Here is a 14,042-nt window from a genome sequence, read left to right on the forward strand (position 1 = left end):
AGTTTATTAACTCAGTATCTACACGGTGAGCAGTTTATTAACTCAGTATCTACACGGTGAGCAGTTTATTAACTCAGTATCTACACGGTGAGCAGTTTATTAACTCAGTATCTATACGGTGAGCAGTTTATTAACTCAGTATCTATACGGTGAGCAGTTTATTAACTCAGTATCTACACGGTGAGCAGTTTATTAACTCAGTATCTATACGGTGAGCAGTTTATTAACTCAGTATCTATACGGTGAGCAGTTTATTAACTCAGTATCTATACGGTGAGCAGTTTATTAACTCAGTATCTACACGGTGAGCAGTTTATTAACTCAGTATCTACACGGTGAGCAGTTTATTAACTCAGTATCTATACGGTGAGCAGTTTATTAACTCAGTATCTATACGGTGAGCAGTTTATTAACTCAGTATCTATACGGTGAGCAGTTTATTAACTCAGTATCTACACGGTGAGCAGTTTATTAACTCAGTATCTATACGGTGAGCAGTTTATTAACTCAGTATCTACACGGTGAGCCGTTTATTAACTCAGTATCTACACGGTGAGCAGTTTATTAACTCAGTATCTATACGGTGAGCCGTTTATTAACTCAGTATCTATACGGTGAGCAGTTTATTAACTCAGTATCTACACGGTGAGCAGTTTATTAACTCAGTATCTATACGGTGAGCAGTTTATTAACTCAGTATCTATACGGTGAGCAGTTTATTATCTCAGTATCTATACGGTGAGCAGTTTATTAACTCAGTATCTATACGGTGAGCAGTTTATTAACTCCGTATCTACACGGTGAGCCGTTTATTAACTCAGTATCTATACGGTGAGCAGTTTATTAACTCAGTATCTATACGGTGAGCAGTTTATTAACTCAGTATCTATACGGTGAGCAGTTTATTAACTCAGTATCTATACGGTGAGCAGTTTATTATCTCAGTATCTATACGGTGAGCAGTTTATTAACTCAGTATCTATACGGTGAGCCGTTTATTAACTCAGTATCTATACGGTGAGCCGTTTATTAACTCAGTATCTATACGGTGAGCCGTTTATTAACTCAGTATCTACACGGTGAGCAGTTTATTAACTCAGTATCTATACGGTGAGCAGTTTATTAACTCAGTATCTATACGGTGAGCAGTTTATTAACTCAGTATCTACACGGTGAGCCGTTTATTAACTCAGTATCTATACGGTGAGCAGTTTATTAACTCAGTATCTACACGGTGAGCAGTTTATTAACTCAGTATCTACACGGTGAGCAGTTTATTATCTCAGTATCTATACGGTGAGCAGTTTATTAACTCAGTATCTATACGGTGAGCAGTTTATTAACTCAGTATCTATACGGTGAGCAGTTTATTAACTCAGTATCTATACGGTGAGCAGTTTATTAACTCAGTATCTACACGGTGAGCCGTTTATTAACTCAGTATCTATACGGTGAGCAGTTTATTAACTCAGTATCTATACGGTGAGCAGTTTATTAACTCAGTATCGATACGGTGAGCAGTTTATTAACTCAGTATCTATACGGTGAGTAGTTTATTAACTCAGTATCTATACGGTGAGCAGTTTATTAACTCAGTATCTATACGGTGAGCAGTTTATTAACTCAGTATCTATACGGTGAGCAGTTTATTAACTCAGTATCTATACGGTGAGCAGTTTATTAACTCAGTATCTACACGGTGAGCCGTTTATTAACTCAGTATCTACACGGTGAGCCGTTTATTAACTCAGTATCTATACGGTGAGCAGTTTATTAACTCAGTATCTACACGGTGAGCAGTTTATTAACTCAGTATCTACACGGTGAGCAGTTTATTATCTCAGTATCTACACGGTGAGCAGTTTATTAACTCAGTATCTACACGGTGAGCAGTTTATTAACTCAGTATCTATACGGTGAGCAGTTTAATAACTCAGTATCTATACGGTGAGCAGTTTATTAACTCAGTATCTATACGGTGAGCAGTTTATTAACTCAGTATCTATACGGTGAGCAGTTTATTAACTCAGTATCTACACGGTGAGCAGTTTATTAACTCAGTATCTATACGGTGAGCAGTTTATTAACTCAGTATCTATACGGTGAGCCGTTTATTAACTCAGTATCTATACGGTGAGCCGTTTATTAACTCAGTATCTATACGGTGAGCAGTTTATTAACTCAGTATCTATACGGTGAGCAGTTTATTAACTCAGTATCTATACGTTGAGCAGTTTATTAACTCAGTATCTATACGGTGAGCAGTTTATTAACTCAGTATCTATACGGTGAGCCGTTTATTAACTCAGTATCTATACGGTGAGCCGTTTATTAACTCAGTATCTATACGGTGAGCCGTTTATTAACTCAGTATCTATACGGTGAGCAGTTTATTAACTCAGTATCTACACGGTGAGCAGTTTATTAACTCAGTATCTATACGGTGAGCAGTTTATTAACTCAGTATCTATACGGTGAGCAGTTTATTAACTCAGTATCTATACGGTGAGCAGTTTATTAACTCAGTATCTACACGGTGAGCAGTGTATTAACTCAGTATCTACACGGTGAGCAGTTTATTAACTCAGTATCTATACGGTGAGCCGTTTATTAACTCAGTATCTATACGGTGAGCAGTTTATTAACTCAGTATCTACACGGTGAGCAGTTTATTATCTCAGTATCTATACGGTGAGCAGTTTATTATCTCAGTATCTATACGGTGAGCCGTTTATTAACTCAGTATCTATACGGTGAGCAGTTTATTAACTCAGTATCTACACGGTGAGCAGTTTATTAACTCAGTATCTACACAGTGAGCCGTTTATTAACTCAGTATCTATACGGTGAGCAGTTTATTAACTCAGTATCTACACGGTGAGCAGTTAATTAACTCAGTATCTATACGGTGAGCAGTTTATTAACTCAGTATCTATACGGTGAGCAGTTTATTAACTCAGTATCTATACGGTGAGCAGTTTATTAACTCAGTATCTATACGGTGAGCAGTTTATTAACTCAGTATCTATACGGTGAGCAGTTTATTAACTCAGTATCTATACGGTGAGCAGTTTATTAACTCAGTATCTATACGGTGAGCAGTTTATTAACTCAGTATCTATACGGTGAGCAGTTTATTAACTCAGTATCTACACGGTGAGCAGTTTATTAACTCAGTATCTATACGGTGAGCCGTTTATTAACTCAGTATCTATACGGTGAGCAGTTTATTAACTCCGTATCTATACGGTGAGCAGTTTATTAACTCAGTATCTATACGGTGAGCAGTTTATTAACTCAGTATCTATACGGTGAGCAGTTTATTAACTCAGTATCTATACGGTGAGCAGTTTATTAACTCAGTATCTATACGGTGAGCAGTTTATTAACTCCGTATCTATACGGTGAGCAGTTTATTAACTCAGTATCTACACGGTGAGCAGTTTATTAACTCAGTATCTACACGGTGAGCAGTTTATTAACTCAGTATCTATACGGTGAGCAGTTTATTAACTCAGTATCTATACGGTGAGCAGTTTATTAACTCCGTATCTATACGGTGAGCCGTTTATTAACTCAGTATCTATACGGTGAGCAGTTTATTAACTCAGTATCTACACGGTGAGCAGTTTATTAACTCAGTATCTATACGGTGAGCAGTTTAATAACTCAGTATCTATACGGTGAGCCGTTTATTAACTCAGTATCTATACGGTGAGCAGTTTATTAACTCAGTATCTACACGGTGAGCAGTTTATTAACTCAGTATCTATACGGTGAGCAGTTTATTAACTCAGTATCTACACGGTGAGCAGTTTATTAACTCAGTATCTATACGGTGAGCAGTTTATTAACTCAGTATCTATACGGTGAGCAGTTTATTAACTCCGTATCTATACGGTGAGCAGTTTATTAACTCAGTATCTATATGGTGAGCAGTTTATTAACTCAGTATCTACACGGTGAGCAGTTTATTAACTCAGTATCTATACGGTGAGCAGTTTATTAACTCAGTATCTACACGGTGAGCAGTTTATTAACTCAGTATCTACACGGTGAGCAGTTTATTAACTCAGTATCTACACGGTGAGCAGTTTATTAACTCAGTATCTATACGGTGAGCAGTTTAATAACTCAGTATCTATACGGTGAGCAGTTTATTAACTCAGTATCTATACGGTGAGCAGTTTATTAACTCAGTATCTACACGGTGAGCAGTTTATTAATTCAGTATCTACACGGTGAGCAGTTTATTAACTCAGTATCTATACGGTGAGCAGTTTATTAACTCAGTATCTATACGGTGAGCAGTTTATTAACTCAGTATCTATACGGTGAGCAGTTTATTAACTCAGTATCTATACGGTGAGCAGTTTATTAACTCAGTATCTATACGGTGAGCAGTTTATTAACTCAGTATCTATACGGTGAGCAGTTTATTAACTCAGTATCTATACGGTGAGCAGTTTATTAACTCAGTATCTATACGGTGAGCAGTTTATTAACTCAGTATCTATACGGTGAGCAGTTTATTATCTCAGTATCTATACGGTGAGCAGTTTATTAACTCAGTATCTATATGGTGAGCAGTTTATTAACTCAGTATCTATACGGTGAGCAGTTTATTAACTCAGTATCTATACGGTGAGCAGTTTATTAACTCAGTATCTACACTCAGTATCTATACGGTGAGCAGTTTATTAACTCAGTATCTACACGGTGAGCAGTTTATTAACTCAGTATCTATACGGTGAGCAGTTTATTAACTCAGTATCTATACGGTGAGCAGTTTATTAACTCAGTATCTATACGGTGAGCAGTTTATTAACTCAGTATCTACACGGTGAGCAGTTTATTAACTCAGTATCTATACGGTGAGCAGTTTATTAACTCAGTATCTATACGGTGAGCAGTTTATTAACTCAGTATCTATACGGTGAGCAGTTTATTAACTCAGTATCTATACGGTGAGCAGTTTATTAACTCAGTATCTATACGGTGAGCAGTTTATTAACTCAGTATCTATACGGTGAGCAGTTTATTAACTCAGTATCTATACGGTGAGCAGTTTATTAACTCAGTATCTACACGGTGAGCAGTTTATTAACTCAGTATCTATACGGTGAGCAGTTTATTAACTCAGTATCTATACGGTGAGCAGTTTATTAACTCAGTATCTATACGGTGAGCAGTTTATTAACTCAGTATCTATACGGTGAGCAGTTTATTAACTCAGTATCTATACGGTGAGCAGTTTATTAACTCAGTATCTATACGGTGAGCAGTTTAATAACTCAGTATCTATACGGTGAGCCGTTTATTAACTCAGTATCTATACGGTGAGACGTTTATTAACTCAGTATCTACACGGTGAGCAGTTTATTAACTCAGTATCTACACGGTGAGCAGTTTATTAACTCAGTATCTATACGGTGAGCAGTTTATTAACTCAGTATCTATACGGTGAGCAGTTTATTAACTCAGTATCTATACGGTGAGCAGTTTAATAACTCAGTATCTATACGGTGAGCAGTTTATTAACTCAGTATCTATACGTTGAGCAGTTTATTAACTCAGTATCTATACGGTGAGCAGTTTATTAACTCCGTATCTATACGGTGAGCCGTTTATTAACTCAGTATCTATACGGTGAGCAGTTTATTAACTCAGTATCTACACGGTGAGCAGTTTATTAACTCAGTATCTATACGGTGAGCAGTTTAATAACTCAGTATCTATACGGTGAGCCGTTTATTAACTCAGTATCTATACGGTGAGCAGTTTATTAACTCAGTATCTACACGGTGAGCAGTTTATTAACTCAGTATCTATACGGTGAGCAGTTTATTAACTCAGTATCTACACGGTGAGCAGTTTATTAACTCAGTATCTATACGGTGAGCAGTTTATTAACTCAGTATCTATACGGTGAGCCGTTTATTAACTCCGTATCTATACGGTGAGCAGTTTATTAACTCAGTATCTATACGGTGAGCAGTTTATTAACTCAGTATCTACACGGTGAGCAGTTTATTAACTCAGTATCTATACGGTGAGCAGTTTATTAACTCAGTATCTACACGGTGAGCAGTTTATTAACTCAGTATCTACACGGTGAGCAGTTTATTAACTCAGTATCTACACGGTGAGCAGTTTATTAACTCAGTATCTACACGGTGAGCAGTTTATTAACTCAGTATCTATACGGTGAGCAGTTTAATAACTCAGTATCTATACGGTGAGCAGTTTATTAACTCAGTATCTATACGGTGAGCAGTTTATTAACTCAGTATCTACACGGTGAGCAGTTTATTAATTCAGTATCTACACGGTGAGCAGTTTATTAACTCAGTATCTATACGGTGAGCAGTTTATTAACTCAGTATCTATACGGTGAGCAGTTTATTAACTCAGTATCTACACGGTGAGCAGTTTATTAATTCAGTATCCTAAGGTAAATACTTTATTAAAGGGCTACTCCATTCACTACTGCCAGTTCTGCATATAGGAGAGTTAGGAAACAATGTGTAGTTGAAATGAGAACAATGCTAGTTACACCCTGTAACGGATCGCCTGGCACCCCGACTGAGTACCTCCGTTAATGGATGCTCCTAGTGCTTCCTGAGGGCTCCAAGCACTCTGGCAGACACCATAATCACCGAATCCAAGAAACCTTTAAATTCTCCCAAGCGTATGAATGCTGTAGACCATTGAATAGGAACCATACGAATAGGCTTGTACCCCTAGCAGTCAACTGGAACAGCATACAATAAATCCTTCCCCCAATAATGAGACGACACATCACTTTGAGGTTAAAACAGGAACTCTGGACTGGCTCATCCAGCCTGGCTTTTATTTCCAACTCACACATACAGGCCACACCCAGGGGGAGGCATAAAAGAACCAATGACATAGATGTTACCTCCCACACATCCCCTCCCCTTAGTGTGACACATAATCCCATTATGCATACAGTGTAAAATATACTTTTACACAACTTTCATAACTTTAAAACCATACATCACATTCACATAAAAATACATATCCACAATCAATCCATTCAGGGGAACAACATATTAAAAAATGGCATGAATCCGACCAGGGGTTCAAAAGTTACTAAAAGTATCTTTTGTTCCTTTCTGGCAGAAAAACATCCCCACAATGCACCCTGGTTTCCTCCCTTCTGCCCTGGAGTTAATTGGAGAAGTAATCCAATTACCCAGGACTAAAGGCAGACTCCATTAACCACATGGTTGCAAAACAACATAAAACACTTTAAAATACATAAAGTCACATTTACACATAACACACAGACATTTCACCTATCCCCAGATAGCTGGGATCTGCGCGCACAAAACTACCGAATAGCGCGCAGATCCTACTCACACAGTACAATTGCCATGGAGCTAAAGTCTTTCCCATAGTCTTTCATTATATGAATAGGCTCCATGGTATGGCTATCTGGGGTATCACATTCCCATAAAGTCTGGTCCATAGTCCAAAGGCAAGAGGCGGGCAATCAGCCCCCTCCAAGGACACGTGGCAAGGTCGGTTTCGCCACACTTCTCCCCTTTACCCCCCAGACTAACAGGGTACTTGACCTCCTGCCGGTCAGTGCCCTTGTTAGTCCAGCAGCCCACCCACAAGACAGAAACAGCAGAGCAGCCCACCCACAATAAACAGTTACTACACCTGGGTGAGGGAGAATCTTGTCCAGGTTCAGGTGCCTCACCACGGCTGTGTGGGGGACTGGTAGGCTGCCTTGGTGGGTTGCTGAGGGGGCAGAGACCAGCGGTACTCTGTCCTGGTGCCAGCACTACCACGGGAGTAGTCTGGTTGGAGCCTGGTTGCTGGAGACCGACTGTCTCCTCTTTAGCTGCACAGCTCTGCTGCTGGAGACCGACTGTCTCCCCTTTGGATACATAGCTCCGCTGTTGGAGGGGGAGACCGACTGTCTCCCCTTTGGCTAAGCAGCCTTGTTGCTGGGGGACAGGACTGACTGTCCTTACCCCCTGTGCTGTAGGTGCAGAGACCACAGTCCCATCTGCACAGTTGTGGGGCTTACAGTCTCCCCCTGGTACATTAAGCTGCCGCTGGGGAGAGGGGGTAACAAACTCCTCTCCCTTACACACTTTCAGCCGCTGGGGAGCAGGGCTGACCCTCTGTACTCCCTGTAGGCAGGGCGCAGAGACCACGGTCCCATCTGCGCTGGTGAGGGGCTTACTGTCTCCCCTTGGTGAGCTGCGCTGCCGCTGGGGAGAGGGAATAACAAACTCCTCTCCCTTACACACCTTCAGCCGCTGGGGAGAGGGGATAACAGGCTCCTCTCCCTGCACCGTAGACTGCCGCTGGGGAGCAAGAACGGCACCTTCAGCTCCCTGTAATGCACACTGCCGCTGGGGATCTGGGCCAACTGCCCAGCATCCCTGTAGGGCCGGTAGAGAGACCGCAGTCCCATCTCCACCTGCCATCTGTGGGTCTTCCCAGGACCAATCCGTGAGGCCCCTCAACATTTGTGAGTAAGGGCCACCTGCTTCCCCACCTGGCAACTCTGGCTGCTGCTGGGGATCTGGGCCGGCTGCCCAGCATCCCGGTGGGCCCGGTGGAGAGACCTTGGTCCCATCTCTACCTGCCTGTTGTGGTTCCTCACAGGACCAGTCTATGAGGACCCCCACTTCGGGTTCCTCTCGCCGCCTCAGGGAAAGACGGCTAACCTCCTCGGATGCAGCCTCTACTCGGCTGCTGTAACGCTCCTGCTGCTGAGCATACTTCCTCTCTTTTGCCAACCGGAATTCTCGGTCCAGCCTTGTGTTTCGCTCAGCCATGACCTGGTTCCAGATCACCCGGCGTGTCTCCATGGGTATATCATCCCCATACTCGGCCACTCGCTGCCTCACCTCGGCCAGCCAATCATCTCCAGAGCCAGAACCTTCCATACTTGTCTGCTCCCAGGGGCGCTGCACGAGTGCTAGCGTTGCCCTCAATTTGTAAATCCAAACAGTGTCTCTGAGCTGCTTTACCTCACACTAGGACGCCATCCCACCGCTTGCCACCAATGTAACGGATCGCCTGGCACCCCGACTGAGTACCTCCGTTAATGGATGCTCCTAGTGCTTCCTGAGGGCTCCAAGCACTCTGGCAGACACCATAATCACCGAATCCAAGAAACCTTTAAATTCTCCCAAGCGTATGAATGCTGTAGACCATTGAATAGGAACCATACGAATAGGCTTGTACCCCTAGCAGTCAACTGGAACAGCATACAATAAATCCTTCCCCCAATAATGAGACGACACATCACTTTGAGGTTAAAACAGGAACTCTGGACTGGCTCATCCAGCCTGGCTTTTATTTCCAACTCACACATACAGGCCACACCCAGGGGGAGGCATAAAAGAACCAATGACATAGATGTTACCTCCCACACATCCCCTCCCCTTAGTGTGACACATAATCCCATTATGCATACAGTGTAAAATATACTTTTACACAACTTTCATAACTTTAAAACCATACATCACATTCACATAAAAATACATATCCACAATCAATCCATTCAGGGGAACAACATATTAAAAAATGGCATGAATCCGACCAGGGGTTCAAAAGTTACTAAAAGTATCTTTTGTTCCTTTCTGGCAGAAAAACATCCCCACAATGCACCCTGGTTTCCTCCCTTCTGCCCTGGAGTTAATTGGAGAAGTAATCCAATTACCCAGGACTAAAGGCAGACTCCATTAACCACATGGTTGCAAAACAACATAAAACACTTTAAAATACATAAAGTCACATTTACACATAACACACAGACATTTCACCTATCCCCAGATAGCTGGGATCTGCGCGCACAAAACTACCGAATAGCGCGCAGATCCTACTCACACAGTACAATTGCCATGGAGCTAAAGTCTTTCCCATAGTCTTTCATTATATGAATAGGCTCCATGGTATGGCTATCTGGGGTATCACATTCCCATAAAGTCTGGTCCATAGTCCAAAGGCAAGAGGCGGGCAATCAGCCCCCTCCAAGGACACGTGGCAAGGTCGGTTTCGCCACACACCCCCGGCATGATTTATAATTTCTTATATCCTGCTCTATTAATTGCCGGTAGAGACAACAGCAGCCTCTTGTGTGTGATAAAAAAAAAAAAAAAAAACACAAAAAAAACATTGTACAGCACCACGAAATCTGTTGGTGTTTTATTAATAATAATTAGCAGAACACTAGACAAGAACTTCTAAAGTAAACACACTGTGATGTCACATCTAATTGAAAATGAAACCATGTTTTTCAGGTAGGCTGTGTGAGTCACAGCCAGAGGAGGTGTGGCTAGGACTGCGTAATTCCTGCGTAACGTCATTTAACTCCTAAATGGCAACTTCCAGGAAGCCTTCTATCAGTTCCTTTCTTCTTCCATAACTTTTAGCCAGCCACTTGAGAAAGCGTTTAATATCTTTTATATAACTCCTAAACGACAAGGAGTTGAGCAGCGAGACTGCAGTTGCATGATCTATACACCAAAACGCTTCATTAAACTAAAGTTGTTTTGGTGATTAGTGTCCCTTTAGGTTAATGGGTTACAACAGCCATCTGTAGTGGTTATAGTGGTAGGGATACTGTGGCCCTGTTTCCCAGTAATTCCCGGACTCCTGGTCTTCTCTGTTAGCAGATACATTACATCTGCAGAGCTGCATAAGCCAAATGCCGATCTTGCTGCTCATTGATTGGCAGTGAGCCAATGAATTGATTGGCCGTCAGCCAATGAATGAGCTTCTGTGCATAGAATTCGTGTTAGCCAGCCTGGAACCCTAGCTCTGCATTGGCTGATGACACCGCACAACGCTGTTGGAGGTAGGTGGAGATACACCACCGTCAGCAGAAGGGTTAAACTCCTAGAGAAACGCTGCACATACAGACTGAAGTGGTTATGGTGCTAGGAGTAGCCATTTAAAATGAATAGATAGGGATCTCCTACCACCATCTTTAATATAAATAGTATGGAATATTCCCTGTATGGCATTGAATTTGATTCCTTGTTCCGGAGTCAGAGTATAAGACTAATATCTTCCCCTCCCACCTATAGGTTGGAATTAGTGCTGCAGCAGAACGAGATAATGAACGCTTTTCTGGATGACTGGAACGTTCTGTCAGAAGATGACCGTGCATTTGGAGGGAAATCCGATTCTCACCTTAAAGAATTTCAGACGTTCACTGAGCACCATTACTGCAAAGATAAAACCGTCAGCTGCATACACTGGCATCCGTCCATTCCTGGTGAGTATCACAATCCCAGCTCCTCCCCCAGCTCCTCCCCCAGCTCCTCCCCCAGCTCCTCCCCCAGCTCCTCCCCCAGCTCCTCTCCCAGCTCCTCTCCCAGCTCCTCTCCCAGCTCCCCTCCAGCTCCCCTCCTGCTCCTCTCCCAGCTCCTCTCCCAGCTCCTCTCCCAGCTCCTCCCCCAGCTCCCCTCCAGCTCCTCTCCCAGCTCCTCTCCCAGCTCCTCTCCCAGCTCCTCTCCCAGCTCCTCTCCCAGCTCCTCCCCCAGCTCCTCCCCCAGCTCCTCTCCCAGCTCCTCTCCCAGCTCCTCTCCCAGCTCCTCTCCCAGCTCCTCCCCCAGCTCCCCTCCAGCTCCTCCCCTCCAGCTCCTCCCCTCCAGCTCCTCCCCTCCAGCTCCTCCCCTCCAGCTCCTCCCCTCCAGCTCCTCCCCTCCAGCTCCTCCCCTCCAGCGCCTCTCCCAGCTCCCCTCCCAGCTTCTCTTCCAGCTCCTCCCCCAGCTCCTCTCCCAGCTCCTCTCCCAGCTCCTCTCCCCCAGCTCTCCTCCCCCCCCAGCTCCTCTCCCAGCTCCTCCCCCTGTCCTACAAGCTCTCCTTCTATTTCCTCCCACAGGACTGGTCGCAGTTTCTGTAACTGAACGACTTTCATTCGAGGAGCGTGTGAACCTTGCCCCCAAGTTACTCCTCAAGCCATCGCTGATTGTGCTCTGGAGTTTCTCGGAGCCGATTCAACCACAGGTGAGTAGTAAATGGCGAGAGGGGAGTCAGATTTGGCTCCGGTGACTAACCTGTATTCTGTTTACTTTAGATGATGCTCCTTTGCCCCAGTGACATTTACTGCTTTCAGTTTTGTCCAAGTGACCCCAACATTATTGCTGGAGGGTGTCTGAACGGCCAGGTATGTCACATTTATTTAATTCAAACACTTTGTTTATTAATGAGCCTTCATACAGACCTCTTAATTAAACCGATATAAATAGTAATTGACTTGTCTGAGGCCGAAGACATCTTCTGTAATTACTGACACTGTCTGACACTGATACTATTTCATATTTCTGCTGTCTGACACTCACTGACACCGATACTGACCGACCCTGACACTGATACTGACCGACCCTGATACTGATACTGACCGACGCTGATACTGATACTGACCGACGCTGATACTGATACTGACCGACCCTGACACTGATACTGACCGACCCTGACACTGATACTGACCGACCCTGACACTGATACTGACCGACCCTGATACTGATACTGACCGACGCTGATACTGATACTGACCGACCCTGATACTGATACTGACCGACCCTGATACTGATACTGACCGACCCTGATACTGATACTGACCGACCCTGACACTGATACTGACCGACCCTGATACTGATACTGACCGACCCTGATACTGATACTGACCGACCCTGACACTGATACTGACCGACCCTGACACTGATACTGACCGACCCTGATACTGATACTGACCGACCCTGATACTGATACTGACCGACGCTGATACTGATACTGACCGACCCTGATACTGATACTGACCGACGCTGATACTGATACTGACCGACCCTGACACCGATACTGACCGACCCTGACACTGATACTGACCGACGCTGATACTGATACTGACCGACCCTGACACTGATACTGACCGACCCTGACACTGATACTGACCGACCCTGATACTGATACTGACCGACGCTGATACTGATACTGACCGACGCTGACACTGATACTGACCGACCCTGACACTGATACTGACCGACCCTGACACTGATACTGACCGACGCTGATACTGATACTGACCGACGCTGATACTGATACTGACCGACCCTGACACTGATACTGACCGACCCTGACACTGATACTGACCGACCCTGACACTGATACTGACCGACGCTGATACTGATACTGACCGACGCTGACACTGATACTGACCGACCCTGATACTGATACTGACCGACCCTGATACTGATACTGACCGACGCTGATACTGATACTCACCGACCCTGATACTGATACTGACCGACCCTGATACTGATACTGACCGACCCTGACACTGATACTGACCGACCCTGACACTGATACTGACCGACCCTGACACTGATACTGACCGACGCTGATACTGATACTGACCGACCCTGATACTGATACTGACCGACGCTGATACTGATACTCACCGACCCTGATACTGATACTGACCGACCCTGACACTGATACTGACCGACCCTGACACTGATACTGACCGACCCTGATACTGATACTGACTGACGCTGACACTGATACTGACCGACCCTGATACTGATACTGACCGACCCTGATACTGATACTGACCGACCCTGACACTGATACTGACCGACCCTGATACTGATACTGACTGACGCTGACACTGATACTGACCGACCCTGATACTGATACTGACCGACCCTGATACTGATACTGACCGACCCTGATACTGATACTGACCGACGCTGATACTGATACTGACCGACGCTGACACTGATACTGACCGACCCTGATACTGATACTGACCGACCCTGATACTGATACTGACCGACCCTGATACTGATACTGACCGACGCTGATACTGATACTGACCGACCCTGACACTGATACTGACCGACACTGATACTGATACTGACCGACCCTGACACTGATACTGACCGACGCTGATACTGATACTGACCGACGCTGACACTGATACTGACCGACCCTGATACTGATACTGACCGACCCTGATACTGATACTGACCGACCCTGAT

General features: G+C 44.1%; 1 protein-coding gene across 1 annotated transcript in view; it reads left to right on the forward strand.

Moving 5' to 3' along the window:
- Positions 1–14,042, forward strand: part of DNAI3 (dynein axonemal intermediate chain 3) — a 102,919-nt gene that overhangs the window by 11,732 nt on the left and 77,145 nt on the right. The window contains exons 7-9 of the mRNA XM_063427295.1: positions 11,085–11,275; positions 11,885–12,009; positions 12,080–12,169. Coding sequence (XP_063283365.1) covers positions 11,085–11,275; positions 11,885–12,009; positions 12,080–12,169 — 406 coding nt within the window. The remainder of the gene's footprint in view (positions 1–11,084; positions 11,276–11,884; positions 12,010–12,079; positions 12,170–14,042) is intronic.

The sequence above is a fragment of the Pelobates fuscus genome, chromosome 7, assembly GCF_036172605.1.
Source record: "Pelobates fuscus isolate aPelFus1 chromosome 7, aPelFus1.pri, whole genome shotgun sequence".
Classification (NCBI taxonomy): domain Eukaryota; kingdom Metazoa; phylum Chordata; class Amphibia; order Anura; family Pelobatidae; genus Pelobates; species Pelobates fuscus.